The sequence below is a fragment of the Kogia breviceps genome, chromosome 1 (assembly GCF_026419965.1).
Source record: "Kogia breviceps isolate mKogBre1 chromosome 1, mKogBre1 haplotype 1, whole genome shotgun sequence".
Classification (NCBI taxonomy): domain Eukaryota; kingdom Metazoa; phylum Chordata; class Mammalia; order Artiodactyla; family Physeteridae; genus Kogia; species Kogia breviceps.
This window is the reverse complement of record NC_081310.1, coordinates 86,444,029-86,461,579: the sequence shown is the minus strand read 5'-3', so window position 1 is coordinate 86,461,579 and position 17,551 is coordinate 86,444,029. Positions and strand designations below refer to the sequence as shown.

At 38.9% G+C, this 17,551-nt stretch overlaps 1 protein-coding gene and 2 non-coding genes across 4 annotated transcripts; all 3 read left to right on the top strand.

Annotated features, from left to right (window-relative positions):
- Positions 1-462: 462 nt before the first annotated feature.
- On the top strand, positions 463-17,023 carry KHDC4 (KH domain containing 4, pre-mRNA splicing factor). 2 transcript variants are annotated; one of them, XM_059055007.2, is made up of 14 exons: positions 463-571; positions 1,078-1,294; positions 4,520-4,648; positions 4,987-5,066; positions 6,605-6,657; positions 6,904-7,067; positions 7,834-8,045; positions 8,609-8,669; positions 10,013-10,070; positions 10,312-10,565; positions 12,311-12,478; positions 13,393-13,505; positions 14,749-14,840; positions 15,768-17,023. In XM_059055007.2, exons 1-14 carry the CDS (start codon positions 534-536, stop codon positions 15,965-15,967), a joined length of 1,839 nt encoding a protein of 612 aa, XP_058910990.1. In that variant the 5' UTR covers positions 463-533; the 3' UTR covers positions 15,968-17,023. The 2 variants fall into 2 exon arrangements, 1 of the variants encoding a protein (XP_058910990.1); XR_010841331.1 differs by having other exon boundaries at positions 475-571; positions 13,421-13,505.
- Positions 7,351-7,479, top strand: LOC131747098 (small Cajal body-specific RNA 4). Its single transcript, XR_009332757.1, has one exon. It is a non-coding gene; the product is annotated as a small Cajal body-specific RNA 4 (non-coding RNA).
- On the top strand, positions 11,306-11,439 carry LOC131747061 (small nucleolar RNA SNORA42/SNORA80 family). Its single transcript, XR_009332752.1, has one exon. It is a non-coding gene; the product is annotated as a small nucleolar RNA SNORA42/SNORA80 family (small nucleolar RNA).
- Positions 17,024-17,551: the final 528 nt, after the last annotated feature.

Here is a 17,551-nt window from a genome sequence, read left to right as displayed (position 1 = left end):
CTTTATATGCCCTGCTCTTAAAACAGCGCTAGGCGCATAGAAATGAAAAAAATAAACAAATTCTTCGAATGACCTTTGGGACGAATCGTTTCCTTTTTCCTAAATAGGTAACTGAAACGTGAAGTTCGAAAAACTCGTGGGAAAGTGTTCTCCCAGGGAAGAAGCTGGGACTCCACACGAACGTGACCAAAAATTAAACAGGAAAACCTGTTTAATTCTCTGACTCATGCGTATTGTCTTCTAGGCTACCAACTTGCCCACAACAAAGATGGATTTTCCTTGCCCCAATTCCTCCTTAATACGAGATTTAGCAGCCATCTTTTTCAAGGGCAAGGCGCAAGCAGGAAGCTCACACCCTGTCTCACAGAACGCCAGACGCCTTGAAATCAACGAGAGTCCAATCGGAATAGACGTTTACACCGGAACCGCTTTGCCTCACGACCGGAAGAGGTTTTGCGTAAGGGCGTTGGGGCGGAAGTGACGGGAAGGTGGTAGCGGAGTAGTTGGCGGGTGGTTGATCAGAGCCGGTCGCCATGTCCGCGGGGAGCGCGACACATCCTGGAGCCGGCGGGTAAAGCTCCGCGGGAGAGGGCATCGCTGCGAGCATGGGGCGTAGGAGAGGCGGAGGGATCATGGGAAGCAGCGTATGTGTGGAGGGGCGCTTAGTTGGGAAGTGTACATATTGGAGGGCCGGACTCTTGAGAAGGGTGGTGAGCAGGCCCGGGGACCCTGAAAAAGGCCAGCGGGTATTCAGAGAGAGGAGGAAAGCAGAGACTTCGGGAAGGGCTAGACAAGGGGAAGGCGAAAACGAGGGCGTATAGGACAGAGTGGAATCTTTTGATAGGGACGACGGAATAGAAAGGAAGGAGACCCTGGGAAAAGGTTGAAAGAAGTATTTGGGAAAATGTTGCAATAGTTATCTATTTAAGGAGAGATGGTAATTTCAGCTCTGATAGGAGATTCGAATTTGCAAAGGGAACATGACAGAGGGAAAATGGGATGCTAAGGCGTAGTAAGGGCAGAAAAATATAAATGAAAGCTTTGGTGGAGCCCAATATTTTCCTTTTACTTCCATAGGCGCCGCAGCAAATGGGACCAGCCAGCTCCAGCCCCCCTTCTCTTTCTGCCACCAGCGACCCCAGGTGGGGAGGTTACCAGCGGTGGGGGAAGCCCTGGGGGCTCCACCGCTGCTCCCTCTGGAGCCTTGGATGCTGCTGCTGCTGTGGCTGCCAAGATCAATGCCATGCTTATGGCCAAAGGAAAGCTGAAACCAACTCAGAATGCTGCTGAGAAGGTATTTGAAGTTGAGGGGATTCTGCTAATTGCAATTTTAATGGGGGTTATTTTGTAATCTCCCAATAATTTGCGTTTATGGAAGGAGAAAACAACGATACAGTAACTTAAAGATTCCTTAGTTTTGGAACATATTTGATATCTTGTCATTTGTTTTTAGGAGACAGTTTTAATTAGGCTGATTACATTTATGGACCAAAAAGCTTGTTTTGTCTATGTTCACGTAGTTTAGCTTAAGTTCTATATAGTCATCTAAAGCAATGATGTAATATGTTTTTTGATAACATGCACATTGTCCCTGAAGTCAAAAGAGAAATTCAGGTAAATCATGTGAGCTTTAAAATGTGTCTAATTAGAAGCTGTAGATTCAGATTTCCAATGACTGCCTAACTAAAGTGCAGTTAAGCATAAACTAAAATGAGTAATTTATATATGGGTTGTTTTGCTGTTTTCGTACAAATTGAGGAAATTATTTGGTCATGTTATAAAATCCCTGTTATAATTAGAATCTTACAACTAGAATGAATCTGAACTTTGAAGCCTTTAATTTACCTTGCCATAGAATGCAAGAATCTTCCTACAAGATAAATTGTACAGTTCCGTTTGTATTGCTAGAATGCATGCTTTGTGCTTAAAAAAATCCTTACAACAATTTTATGGAATGGATTATCGTCACCACTTTATAGATAAGGAAAATTAGGTTCATGAATAGACAGTAACTGTCCTAGATCTGTAAATGGTAGGCACAGATGTCTGCTTTCAGAGTCACCTTGGACAATTGGGTGTTTAGCTTTTGTTTGAAAGCCTCTGGAGTTGGAGAATTCTGTGTGTTCCAAGATAGCACATTCCACTGTAGTTATACTTTGAAAAAAATTCCTTTGGCTTAAATTAAAATTGCGTTCCATGGTACCTGGGAAGAGATGAGTTCTGTGTTTGAAAATGCAATTCATGTGAAGTGATGGATATGTTAATTAGTATGTTTGTGGTGATTATTTCATATTGTATACATATATCAAGACATAAAGTAGGGGCTTCCCTGGTGGCGCAGTGGTTGAGAGTCCGCCTGCCGATGCAGGGGACGTGGGTTCGTGCCCTGATCCGGGAAGATCCCACATGCCGCGGAGCGGCTGGGCCCGTGAGCCATGGCCGCTGAGCCTGCGCGTCCGGAGCCTGCGTGTCCGGAGCCTGTGCTCCGCAACGGGAGAGGCCCCAACAGTGAGAGGCCCGCGTACCACAGGGAAAAAAAAAAAAAACAAAAACATAAAGTTGTACACTTTAAACGTATACTGTTTTTGTCAGTTGTACCTCAATAAAGCTGGGGAGAAAAAAGAAAGAAAATGTAATTCGTCAGCCTTCCAGTTTATCAGTAGATAACATCAACATCGTTTATCAGTAGGCACCTGTCTGGATGCTTTAATGTTCAAGTTCTGTGGATTTGGTAAAAACTTTTAGTGAATTGGAAGTTTGTTATTCATTGTATTTTTATGGTTTGAAAAGATCGTGTGAGTCAGTTGTCTCTTTCTAAGGTCTAGAAGGAAATACTAAAAGCACACTGACAGGATGGATACTTGAATGTTAAAATTTATAATACAGATGTTAATCATTTAGACTCATTTTTTCTCTAAAAAGTAATCTCTAAAATGGTAATTGAACTCAGCAGGAGGCAGCATGGTGCATAAATATTGGATTTAGAATCGGAATTCCTAGGTTTGAAACCCAGAATCCCCAGTTAGTTGTTGTAAATGTTAAGATTTAGTTCCTTGGTCACGTTAGCCACATTTCGAGTGTTCGATAGACATGTGGGTAGTGGCACCCGTATCAGACTGGCAAGTAGAAAACAGAAAGTTCTGTTGGACAACACTGATATGTACCTTTAAAGGTGGCCATAAGGATTCAGTGAGATAAGATGTGTAAATGCATTCTGAAAGGGGCTAAACAAATGAAAAGAGATATTGTTGAGTTTGTTTAGTTTGCCTCCACATTTAAAAAATGTACCTAGGGCTTCCCTGGTGGTGCAGTGGTTGAGAATCCGCCTGCCGATTCAGGGGACACGGGTTCGTGCCCTGGTCCGGGAAGATCCCACATGCCGCGGAGCGGTTGGGCCCGTGAGCCATGGCGGCTGAGCCTGCGCGTCTGGAGCCTGTGCTCTGCAACGGCAGTGAGAGGAAAAAATGTACCTAATGAGCAAATAAATAATCTGTATTTTACCTTCCTTGTGCTGTCCAGGGTAACTAAAGGTTGGGGAAGGCCATCTTGAGGTTAAAATTTTTTCAGATAACACTCGGATCCAGCTATCTGGAGTTGCCTATCGTTTATTTTATTTTTATTTTTTGGCTGTGCTGCACAGCTTGTGGGATCTTAGTCCCCCAACCAGGGATTGAACCCAGGACCTCATCAGTGAGAGCACGGAGTCCTAATCACTGGACCACCAGGGGATTCCCTGTAGTTTTTTTTTTTTTTTTTTTTTTTAATTGAAGTATAGTTGATTTACAATGTTGTGCTAATTTCTGCTATACAGCATTTTTTTTTCCACTTTATTTTATTTTTTTATTGAAGTGTAGTTGTTTTACAATGTTGTGGATTTGTGTGTAGTTTAAATTGAGAGAAAACAGATCAGGATTTAGGATCTTACTCGGCTTTTCATTCATTCTCTTTTGTTCTTCCTTAATAGCGAGTAAAGGGATGTGAATTAAATACAATTTGAGGTCACTGTAAGGATGGAATTAGTTGAATTTGTTGTGTTGTGACTCTACCATTGGCACAAAGGCAACTTCCCATTACACGAATGAGATGTATGAGTTGTTGGACTCATGTTGTGCATGGACTCTACCCTACCCTATATTTTATTACACGTGTAGCTATCTAACTGAGCAGTAAAGCATCATAACTTGGCCCTTTAATTTTCCTTTTGGAGATTGCAGCTTCTATTCCATAACGTTTCTGTAATTATATGGTCATAAAAATGCACACACGACCAAGGTTACAGAGAAATCTGATGATGGCCTTCAAGTGAATTGACTGTACTTGATGTCATTTTAGTGAGGTTTTATTTGCTTTTTATTTCATTTATGAAGAATGACCAAGGAGTATTTCCAGGTGTGTTGCAGGCAGGCAAAGGGAACGGTAAGGAGGTGATGGCACTCGGGAAAGGGTAGTTTCAAATTGGACAACATAGAGATATTTATTTCATCATATAAACTTTTTAATCTAATTTCTCTTTTTGTAGCTTCAAGCCCCTGGCAAAGGCCTAACTAGTAATAAAAGCAAGGATGACCTGGTGGTGGCTGAAGTGGAGATCAATGATGTGCCTCTCACGTGTAGGAACTTGCTGACACGAGGACAGACTCAAGATGAGGTTTGGAGATGTCGGGCCTCTTTGGGGAAGGTGGTGGGTGGATGTAGTTTCAGAAAAACAAGGCCTTTAAACACAAACAGGAGTCAAATTTTTATTAGTGGATTTGGGTCATCGTCTGCGAAGTCAGGATTAGGTTTAACTGTGGAAGAACTTCTGAGAGAAGGTAAGGAAACAGATATGGGTGAATTCCTTGAGTTAGTTTGAGTACGAAACAATGGAATAGGAGAGAACTCATTCCTGCCTATTGGTGGAGTGAATTAACGGGGAAGATCTATCCTGCCACCTGTCATTGAACTCAGTTGCCACATCATCTTTTTAATAGAATGTTTCCTTTTTAGATCAGCCGACTTAGTGGGGCTGCAGTGTCAACTCGAGGGAGGTTCATGACAACTGAGGAGAAGGCCAAAGTAGGACCAGGGTGTGTATGCATATCCTGTACTTTGGGGAAAGGTTGGACATAGGACATAGGACTCACATTAGCTTCATATTTTTCAGTCGTAGGGAATATGTGTATATGTTTGGTTAGTAGCTATACACACGCACATGCTTTATAGCAAAATTTGGGATGTCTCAAACAGATGTAAGTGTTAGCAGCTATTTTCTTTCCTCTTGCTCTTTGGTTTTTTACTTAACAATTAATGCTTTTATTGGAGGAAATAAGTTACACTAAAGTGTAAAAGAAGATAATAATTGTTAGCGTTTAATGTATACGTTTCTAAGCTTTTTTCCTATGGAAATATTTCCCACAACAAATGGGTTCCTACTTTGTCATAATCTCCCTTTTAGAAAAATCCTTTTATCAAATTCCTTATTGCCTCTATGATTATAGGTTGTAGGTTATCCATATAAAGGTTTCATCTCAGTTTAGTTTCATTACTTCCATTATTCAGTTTTTGAGGGCAGGTATTCAGGCAGTGCACCATTTTTCACATTGGTTTAAACTAAATATAATTAGGAGGCAAAATTTGCTCCCCACCCCAAACCAAGACTATATTTTAACTTTGTATATGGAGGGTTGCTGTTTTGAACTTTTTTATCTTTAAACATGGTTATATTTTACCTACTGCTTTTTATTAAATGTATGGTTAGTGATCACTTTCTTCATTATTATAATCACAATCTGAATCTAAGCCACTTTATGTTTAGAATCTAAACAGTCTTCTCAGTTGGATGTGGGCCTTTATTTTAATTTTATTTATTTATAAATTTATTTATTGATTGATTGGCTATGTTGGGTCTTCGTTGCTGCGCATGGCCTTTCTCTAGTTGCGGTAAGCAGGGGCTCCTCTTTGTTGTGGTGCGCAGGCTTCTCATTGTGGTGATTTCTCTTGTTGTGGAGCACGGGCTCTAGGCACGTGGGCTTCAGTAGTTGTGGCACGCGGGCTCAGTAGTTGTGGCTCGCGGGCTCTAGAGCACGGGCTCAGTAGTTGTGGCGCGTGGGCTTAGTTGCTCTGTGGCACGTGGGATCTTCCTGGACCAGGGCTCGAAGCTGTGTCCCCTGTATTGGCAGGCAGATTCCTAACCACTGTGCCACCAGGGAAGTCCCAGGTGCGAGCTTTTAAAGAAATGTATCTATATGCCACCATCACTCTTGTCTCATTAATTTGGATAGCCAAGAGCACGTTTGTCTGTAACTTATTAGACAGCCAACAAAAAAGAATTCTCTTCTCAAACATTGGGTTATCCAGTTGACTGGAGACTAATGTTCATGAGCCCATAAGAGCATATTTGATCCCTGTGTGGGCCCATTAACTTTAAACAACCAACAAAGTTTATCCATTCCCCAGCTGAAAAACCATGTTCTTGGAAATGAACTAGCAACAGCCATTTTCGTGTATATAGTCTCTTTTACTTATTTGGAAACTTTGTGAAACATTACAAATTAGATTTGGTGACCCATTTGGCTCCTTTGTTTGTTACCAATTTGGGATCACCATTTTATATTTCTCTTTATAGGGATCGTCCATTATATCTTCATGTTCAGGGCCAGACACGGGAATTAGTGGACAGTAAGTAATGTTTTTGGCTCACTTACTGTTTTTGTGAAGGGCAAAGTATTATACGTAATAAGTTGGCAAACTATTTGTTCCTGATGGCTGTTCTAAGTCTTCTATATGAACTAGTCATGAATGTGGGGAATCTATAAAATGGATTAAAACATGAGTAATTGAACATTGGCCTGTGTTTACCATTGGATACTAGTCAGTTTGTTCATTTCTTTAGTATAGTATCTTACTATCTGTATTTTTCCCTAGGAGCTGTAAACCGAATCAAAGAAATCATTACCAATGGGGTGGTCAAAGCTGCAACAGGGACAAGTCCAACTTTTAATGGTGCGACAGTCACTGTCTATCACCAGCCAGCGCCCATTGCACAGCTGTCTCCAGCTGTTAGCCAGAAGCCTCCCTTCCAGTCAGGGGTATGTTTTGTGGAGAGATCATTAACAGCGTTATCATTTCTGTAAAAATAATATATGCCAAATACTACAGAGAGTATGAAGAAAAACCTGAAATTCCAATCTGAAAGTTACTGCCATTGATATCCTATTAATGGACCATTTAGGTTTCTGAGGGGTAGTGAACATCTGAACACACATCTCTTTATACTGACACATTCTAGAAAAGGGATTGATAGAGCAAAGAGTACACACGTTGTACATTTTGAAGTTAGTGGTTTGATTTAAATTTGTAAACTCAATGGCAACTGGAGGACTAAGAAGGCTGAGTCTGATGAAGCAAGACTCTGCTGATACAATCCTCCTAGAAAAAAGGGTTGGAGAGAGCAGCCCTTATTGGAGAACATCACAGGGCTGACTGTACTACCCAACATTTTACTCCAGTTTTACAGTAAACTGTCTTTGCTGTTTCTTGTTAACTTACATCAGTTGGGGTAAATAGGTATGGTTACTCAGTATTGAATCTTGGGTTTTCACCTCTAAATAGATTTCACTGAACAGAGTAAGGTGTTAATGTTGTAGGTTTATACATGGAGTATGTAGTTTGCATTTAAATTAAGCTACTTGATAGGGTTTATTTTTTAGGCTCATGGTAGAAATTATAGGGGGTGTTTATTCTGGAAGTGATTGAAAGTATCTGGAGGATTAAAGTATTTTGCATAATAATTTTCAAGATTAGGTTTTAATTATGTATTCTCTGTTTAATTTGAGGTATTCTATTCTTCTACAGATGCATTATGTTCAAGATAAATTATTCGTGGGTCTAGAACATGCTGTGCCCACTTTTAACGTCAAGGAGAAAGTGGAAGGTCCAGGCTGCTCCTATTTGCAGCACATTCAGATTGAAACGGGTGCTAAAGTCTTTCTGCGAGGGAAAGGTTCAGGCTGCATTGAGCCAGCATCTGGCCGAGAAGCTTTTGAACCTATGTACATTTACATCAGGTATGGATGGATGGGGTGAAGATATTTGGATACTTGTCAGCTGATCAGTACAGGCAGGAATGATTCAAAAGGAGCAAGAGAAAATGGGCTTAATAAGTAGTAACGTAAGGAACTTAAGGAAATACAGCAGTAATCACTTTGTAATTAGTTAATAAAAACTGAATTAAGAGGTGGAATTGGTTTTTTTAGTATTCAAATCCTTGGGTTTTATAAGGGCTATGATCATAAAATGAGCTGTGATAAGCCTAAAATAACTTCATGTAAACCTGTGAGAGTATTAATACATCTTATAGTAATTTTAATGACCTTCACATACCTTTTCTGTATATCAAGAAGTACCATTACTCAGAGGAGACCAATAACATTTGGGTGACGATATTAGTTATATCTTAAAGGGCTTAAAATGACTTAATTTTTGTGTTCCTATTTTGTGATTTTCAGAAACTTAGATTTGTGCTATATTGAATATATTAAATTTATAAAACAGCATACAAAGTGGAAGCAGAATTCTGTATCTTTTCTTTTTTTCCCCTTCAAATTTCTTGGTTCTTATGTCTTTGCAGTCATCCCAAACCAGAAGGCCTGGCTGCTGCCAAGAAGCTCTGTGAGAATCTCTTGCAAACAGTGAGTTATATTTATCTGTCTGAAACTCATCTAGGAGATCTACTGCCATTTTGGAGTGTGTGTCTTAGCTATTTTTCTATCTGTATTAGTTTCCTAGGCCTGCCATATCAAATTACCACAAACTGGGTGACTTAAAACAACAGACATTTATTCCCTCATAGTTCAGGAAGCCAGAAGTCCAAAATCAAGGTGTGGGCAGGGTTGGTTCCTTCTGAAGGCTCTGAGGGAGAATCCATCCCATTACTCTTTGCTAGCTTCTTATGATTACCTGCAGTCCTTGGCATTCTTTTCTAGTTTCCAAATGAGGTCATATTCCAAGGTTCTGGGCAGATAAGAATTTGGTGGTGGGTGGGAACAACACTATTCAAACCACTACATTATCCTGGCAACTAATATTCTCCATAAGGAAGTCAAACTCCCCTAACCAGGGTCACAGTTGGCTTGCATTTCTTCTTCAGGAGCTATTTCAGTATGAAATTTTTAGTATAGAGTGTTATAAAATCTCATTGTTGTCAGTTATTTAAATACTACTGTTAATCCCAGTCAAGTTGTTTATGATGCACATTCCAAATTTAATAGTAGCTTTAGCTAAAGTAAGGGTGGAGCTATAATAATTTAAAACCAATTAGCAATGCCTTTGGGATAATTGGTTTAATTATCCATTCTTTTTATTCTATAATCAAATAAGCAGAAGTTAAACCATAGGGCTGTTTTTATAGCACCTAAAGGAAATCAGGTTTGGTGGTTGAATATGTAACCTTGTGTTATTTGGTTAAGGTATTTGGTATTAAGCTTCTTGGGAAGAAGCTATTGTTTTCTTTGCTTTTGTGAGTAACCTGATGTACCAACCCTTGTACCATATAACGTCCTTGACCATTCCCCTTCTTTTTCTTTGTTGCCACTTGAAGTTGGACTTAGATGCTTATAATAAAGAACTGGACAGGGGAAGTACTAAACCTTCATTAAACCATGAGCTTCTTGAGGGCAAATTACCCAGTAAATAAAAGAATGAATGATTTACCTACAGTTATACAGACAACTTAGAAATTTCCTAACTGCTTAATTTCTGTGGCTCTCTGAATGATTTTGTACCCCAGAATTGAGTCAGTTTGTGGGGGGTGAGTTAGGATGCTCCTGATGTCCATGCGCCTGGTTCCCAAAACCTGCTTAATAATTTATAGGTGTGCCTTATTAAAATTTAGATTAAACAAGTTTAAATTCGATTGAAACATCAGTGGAAATGTTTTAATTCCTAATTGCTTTGATCTTAGAATTATATATCCTTATACATACTCAGTGAATTGGGTCTGTTCCATATTGATTTGTTTTCCCTTCACTTTCAGGTTCATGCTGAATACTCTAGATTTGTGAATCAGATTAATACTGCTGTACCTTTACCAGGTGTGTATGTCTTGAAGTGTTTAACTAAAAAATATTTTGCTAGTGATACTGATGTATAAAATATAATACTTGAGGCTAGATTAACTGTGCCAGGGCACTAATAATGTTCCCTTTAACTTAGGGTAATTTGGAAAACCATTTGTGCCTCAGTAGTTTTCTTCCCTAGAGATTAAGTTTAATATTCAGCGAAAATGTCTCATTCTGCTGCAGCTGATTAAACACTTTTTTTCTTCCCCCTCAGGCTATACACAACCCTCTGCTATAAGTAGTGTCCCTCCTCAGCCACCATATTATCCATCCAATGGCTATCAGTCTGGTTACCCTGTTGTTCCCCCTCCTCAGCAGCCAGTTCAACCTCCTTATGGAGTACCAAGCATAGTGCCACCAGCTGTTTCTTTGGCACCTGGAGTCTTGCCAGCATTACCTACTGGAGTTCCACCTGTGCCAACACAATACCCGATAACACAAGTGCAGCCTCCAGCTAGCACTGGACAGGTAGGATGCCAGGATATGATACATGAGACTGTTGAATTAGGAAAAATTGGGGCAGGGAAGGGTGGAAAGCTAAGGGTGGAAAGCTGGTGGTATTATTTAGAAGTAATATGGAATGTGACGTATTTTTTTTTTACCTATTGTCTTTTTCCTGTGTTCTTACCACCAAACTACCTGAATACTTTGGAGTAGTGTGTACATGTGTGTATTCATCCTAAAGTTTGCAGTCAGTTTCATAACTTTTGCCACCAAATACAACTTTAGAGCAAGAGATGCCAACCTTTCTATGAAGGGCTGGATGGTTTTAGGCTTTGTGGGCCATACAGTCTCTGTCATAACTACTGCACTCTTGTTGCTGTAGCGCAAAAGCCGCCTCAGACAATACCAAATGAATGAGCATGGCTGGGTTCCAATAAAACTTGATTTACAAAAATAGGAAGGCCAGAACCATAGTTTGCCTGTCCCTGGCCTTGCAGTGTTAGGAAAGTTCTCATGGAGAAAGGCTGGCGTACTGCACTCATCTAAATGATTGGAACTGATTTACTAATCTTAGAAGAAATATTATACCATATATAGGTGTTCCTAGGCCAAGAGATAATGTTCTTTTCAAACTCAAGGATTATAAATGCTGGTATATATTTCTTAAGCTAGGTAAGAAACTAGAATTTTAGGAAAAGAGTCAGTAGCCAGCTCATCTAGATTATGTACAGTCCTTCTTAGAGGCAGGGGAGAGATTAATGGAAGCATGGTAATGGATTTATGGCGGGTCCTCTGTGGGCCTCTCATAGTGTACCCATGCCAGAGTAAATTGAAGCCTCGAACCATTGCCCAGCCTCCTTACCAGTGGGCTGTGAGCACTGAAGGGGGTTGTACAGTATGAAACCAAAAATGGGCATATGAACTCACTTCTGTTTGTGGTCCCCTAGTCATAATTATTTTATGACTTTTATATTTAGGCAGAGCTATAGTTCTGCAGTTTTGAGCCACATCCTTTTGTAATTAGGAAGCAGTATGGCAAAGTGGGTAAGAGTTGGGGTTTAGAGATAGACTGGCAGGGTCTGTGATGCTTCCCCATTTTTGAGCTGTGTGATCTTGGGATAGAACTTAGTCTATCCAGGCTTTGGTTTTCCTTATATGCAAAATGGACATAATGATCATATCTCAAAGAGTCGCAAGGATTAAGTAAGCAGTCAATAAATATTAGCTGTTATTAATGAGAGTTTTCCTTTTAGAAGTGCTTGTTTTCTCTAATATATCTCTCTTTTCCTTTTGGGAACAACCTCTTAAAACATTAGACTTGCTCTTGACATAACAACTTACCCATGGAAGTGATAGATGTAGTTGCCTTTGCCAAGCATTAGCATTTATGATCCAGAAAGAGCTAATCACATTGATTAAAGGGCTTTAAATAAGAGAGGTTCTTGTTTAAGAACTTCTGAACTAAGTAAGTGGCTGGAGTATCTATTGTTTGTTAATGATCATGTTTGCTCCTAATGGCCAAAATGTGCATCAGGTTTTTCCTGAGTTCAAAGCGCTATTGAGTTTGTCAATTTCATGTTTTCCTACCATGAAGGTAGGAAGACTAGGTGATACTGTTACCACATTATACATGATGAAAACTTAGGACCAGAAGATGAAGGATTCATATGAAACATACTGATCATTAAAGTATATTTTAATCATCCTTTAGTTATTTGTTAGTTGGACATTCTCACACTTTTTTCCTCCTTGGTTTGTTTTGGTCCCAGAGTCCGATGAGTGGGCCTTTTATTCCTGCTGCTCCTGTCAAAACTGCCTTGCCTGCCGGCCCCCCGCCCCCGCCCCAGCCCCCACTCCCAAGTCAACCTCAGGCACAGAAGAGGCGATTCACAGAGGAGCTACCAGATGAACGAGAATCTGGACTTCTTGGATACCAGGTTAAATAAAATATCCTGTCTTACTTTCCTCATCTTATCTTACTTATTCTCCCTTTAAAGAAAGATAAATTCACATCTGTATCAGCTGTCCTCCCAGTACTGGGATTTCTGCTTTCTGGAATCCATTTAGATTAGGTATTTATCCTTGGGGATTAATTAAAGCAAGAGTGATTCCCTTTGGGTGGGTTTTGTCTTTGGGGTCAGCGCGATAAGAGAGTACAAAGCTCTCTGCCTAGAGAGAAGTCTCCTGTGACTAGCATCTGGAAGTTCTGTAGAATTCTGCACTTCCTCTTTATACAGCAGACTCTTGAAAGCCTCTGATAGCTTGTAGTGAAATGTATAGGGAAGAACTGTTATTCTCCCAATGTATTTAAAACCTTGGCTTTCAACTTAGTGTTTTCTTTTCCCTCCTAAAAAAGAGGATGATGTCTTTCTCCAATTCCTACACCCCTAAAAAAAAGATAGCTAGAAATGCAGTGATTCTGTGCATGTATGTAATTATAAACTCAGTCATTCACTAATGAGTTTTTTTAAGATTATTAAAATACATAATTTCGGTGCAATTTTGTTTTATCAGGAGAAGCACCTTTTTGCCAGAATCCTTGAAGCATTCTTTGAAACAAACTTTGGAGCATTTTTATAGTTTATAACTAGTTTTATACAAACCAGTTAAGTCATAGATAGTTGAAAACATACAGACATAGCATAGTGAATCACAATATCCCTAACCAAGTCCTACAGAGAAAAATAAGTTTCTACTCAAACTATAGTTACACTCCAAATCCCAAAGAGCTATGTAGTGCAGCTTACTGCAGTTTATCAGAAAGATGAGGCACTTGACAGTTACATTAAGGAGCTAAAGTCAATACAGCAGTTGTAGATTTGCTAATGCTACTGTATTTTTCTGCTCATAGCATGGACCCATTCATATGACTAATTTAGGTACAGGCTTCTCCGGTCAGAATGAGATTGAAGGTGCAGGATTGAAGCCGGCAAGTTCCTCAGGCAAAGAGCGAGAGAGGGACAGGTAGGTTGGTTGTAACATAATTATATATGAATACATTCAGATGTCATTTTTTTGTACTATTAATTTGAATAATGATTGTTGCTACAAGCTTCCATGTTCTGAAACTGAAATGAAATCATTTGGATCAAACAAGCTCCTCCTGTTTGTTGTAATTGATGCAGTAATGGAAAATATGATATCCCTTACACAGTCTTAGAAACAGTTATACTCAGCCTTGAATAATTCAGTACTTGATTATTCACCTATCTTCCTTTACTTTTATAGTCTGAGTCTTAGACACTTTGCTAAGGATAGACAGTAAAAGAAGTGTTACACCATTTTTGCTACTTAGAATCATAGAATATCACTGATGCAGGTGTTTGAATGGGAGTCCAGCCTGCCATCCAGTGCTTGAATTCTCCTTTCCTATATTATGTTAGCCTTCATAAGATGGAGCTGACTTATCACAACAGTTCATTCTGTCTTATTCGTTCATTCTGTTATATCTTTTTTTGTTTTTCATTTCTTAAGTGAGAATATCATACTTTAATTCTTGGTGCATCATTTTATAAACTGCCTAGAAATATGTAATGTGACTGGCAAATTCCATTAATGGATAGACCATGTTTTACATGTAATTGAAAGTATACAAAGGCATATCCATACAAATCAAACAGTTAAGACGGTTACTTTCAGGTCATGACAAAGATAATTTGCATTGGAAAGATCTCATTTTTTTTGTCTTTATTTTGACTTTTTTTGGTTGTTTTGAAGTGTAGTTGATTTACAATGTGTTAATTTCAGGTGTAGAGCAAAGTGATTCAGTTGTGTATACCTACATACCTATTTTTTTTCAGATTCTTTTCCTTTATAGGTTATTACATAATATTAACTATAGTTCCCTGTTGTATCTATTTCATTCATATATTTCATTCATTCTATTACATCCTTATAATCTTACTTTTTTTTTTTTTGGCTGCACTGCTCAGCTTGTGGGATCTTAGTTCCCTGACCAGGGATGGAACCCTGGCCCCTGGCAGTGGAAGTGTGGAGTCCTAACCACTGGACTGCCAGGGAATTTCCTAATCTTACAACTTGATAACAGCTTGAAGAGTAGGGGAGTCAGGTGGAAAGGGTTGAAGTTAATAGTTAAACTGAACTTGAAAGATTATCTGCAGACTATATTATCCTACTTCTTATCTACTGGAGATGTTGAAATTGTTTGAATTTGTCTGAAAAATTATTTAACTTTTTCTTTTAACAGGCAGTTGATGCCTCCACCAGCCTTTCCAGTGACTGGAATAAAAACAGAGTCTGATGAGAGGAATGGGTCTGGGACTTTAACAGGGAGTCATGGTGAGTAAGGTGTAGCTGGGGGAACAAGGGAATGGCTAAGACTGTTCTTAAACTCTTGGTTTTCTAACCTGATGTTCATTCAGGGGTGACTCATTCAGATGTTTAATCCAACCTCTGTAATCTACTGGCTAATGAGAATACTTTTTTTTTTTATTTATAAGGACAGCATATAGTTACACAGCCTTTTATTTTCAACCGACGTGTGTATAGAAAAGAGTCAGTCGACTTATATTTTATACATAGCATCAGTGACATTAAAACCCTAGGAAAAAGTAATGATTGGTAGGTCATTTCAAAATTTTGTTGCCTTTGTTGTTTTGAATACCTGGAGATAATCTGATACAGACTTAAAGATTTTTCTTTGCGTTGGGAGCTGAGCCACATCTCCCCTTATAGCTCTATTTATTGGTTGGGAATGGTCAGCCAGTGGCTGTTTTTAAAAATGTTGCTTCTTAGTATCCCAGAACTCTAAATCCTGGAGAGGTCCATAAATGGGATTATTTTGTTCTTTGCCTGTAGTCATAATAAAAATGAACAGAAGAAAATACATTTTTTTCTTTTCTTCTTTTCTTTTAACTCTTTAAAAGGTGAAATATTAGCCTCCAGAGACTCACTTGCTAACTTTCCTTTTTTTTTCTTTTTTCTTTTTTTTTTTTTTTTTTTGTGTGTGTGTGTGTGTTTCTTTTTTCTTTCTCTGTTTTCTTACATGGTTCTGGTGGATTCACATTTGCTGATGCTGGTGCTGTTTTTCGTGTGATCTTCAACGTTTTTGGGTGACCATTGACCCTGTGACCTCAAAATGGTGTCCAATTAACCACTTACAATTAACATCTTTTTTTTTAATTAACGAATTTATGGTATTATCTTTTTTTTTTTTTTCTTTTTCTTGGCGGGGAATGGGGTTGGGGTTGTTTTTCTCTCTTCTAGATTATCCAGTCAAGAAGATGAAAACTACAGAGAAGGGATTTGGCTTGGTGGCTTATGCTGCAGATTCATCTGACGAAGAGGAGGAACACGGAGGTCATAAAAATGCAAGTAGTTTTCCACAGGGCTGGAGTTTGGGATATCAGTACCCTTCATCACAACCACGAGCTAAACAACAGATGCCATTCTGGATGGCTCCATAGGCAACAGTGGAGCAGAGTTTTGAGCCTCGGTGACTCTTTAGCAATAATGCATGCATTTGATTTAACAAGACTCTGGGGCCTGTACTGGGAACCATCTTGGATCTTTGCAGAAGTCAGAGATGAGTGTCCCCTTTCTTAAAGGGGTTCCATTCTTTTTAAAACATCCTTATTTCTGCCGTGGCATAGCATCTGTTAAAATTTACTTAGAATCACAAATTTGTCTCAGAAGCTTTTTAACAGTTGGTGAAATATGCTTGTTCAACAGGGTCATTCCAGTATACCCTTTACCTGGTCCAGCCTTTTCCAAATGAATAGCCCCTATTCTGACGTAAAGCAAGTTTTATTTGTATTTTACTACTGTTTGGTGAATTTTGATAATAACTGGTTACATACAAAGCCTTACTATTTATTAGTGGGGAAATGATTTTAAGACCATCCATCCTTTCAGTACTTAAATCTAAGAACCTCCTCATCCCTGTTTCATTTTTGGATTCTTTGTTTTGGAAAATGTGATTTTACTAATTTAAAACTGTTGGATATAGCTGGATCCTGGGATAGTGAAGGTTTTTTTTTCCATTGGGATGATCCAAAGCTGGCACCTTCAGGCACTCTTGTCTCAGATAGCCGTTGCTGTTTTTATTGCCCGTCTAAGCTCATTGTCTTCAGCTGGGTCAGAGACAACTACTTGATCAAAAGCTGGTCAGAACTCATCACAGAAATGAAACCCAGTGGTCTGTCTCTCTCAGAACTGGTTGCAGCTAAAATAGAGAGATTTGACTGCTTGCAATAGAATGGTGGACTTAGTGACTGAAATTGCAACTTGTCCTTTTTCTTGGCATTACAGGTTTTGCCAAAAGAACTTTTTTGTATCAAATATTGATGTGTGAAAGTGAAGGAGCTAGTCTGCTGAACCAGGAGTAGTTTGAGATACCGAACTGTCATTTTTGCACATTTGAATACTTTGCAGGCTGGCTTTGTATAAACGTATCCTCTGGTTTCCTATATGTTGTAAATATTTAGACCATAATTTCATTATAAATAAATGTATAAATATTCTGCTTGTCGTTTCTCTGTTCTTTCTTCTACACCTCATCCATATGCTAAAATTCATAAACTTTTTTACTCATAGCATAATATCATAACCCCATCAGAAAAACACATACACGGACCCAAAAGTTTGCATGTAGTTCCAAGAGTTTTATGACTTTACAAAGTAAACCCTTGAAAGTCAAAATGAAAATGTAAAGTATTTTTGTGATGGATGTTTTCCACTTTGATATTCTAGCCCCCCTTTATTGAACATGGTTTGTAAAGGGACTGAGTGAAGGAAATATTTTTAAAGGAAATACAAATTATTCTTGGAAAAACATGCTTAAAAAGGAAGAAGGGTGGGCAGAAGTTGCAACAGAAAAATTTCCCTGTGTGAAGTTCCTTCTAGTATTTATGTATGCTACCTAGAGGTGAATATAGTTGATAGTGCCTTCATTTATTGCTGTATTTAATTTAAGGACCCCTGAAAACTCTTGAATTATCATTTCCTGCCAGAGGGTAGTATCAATACATTTATTAAAAACAAAACAAAAC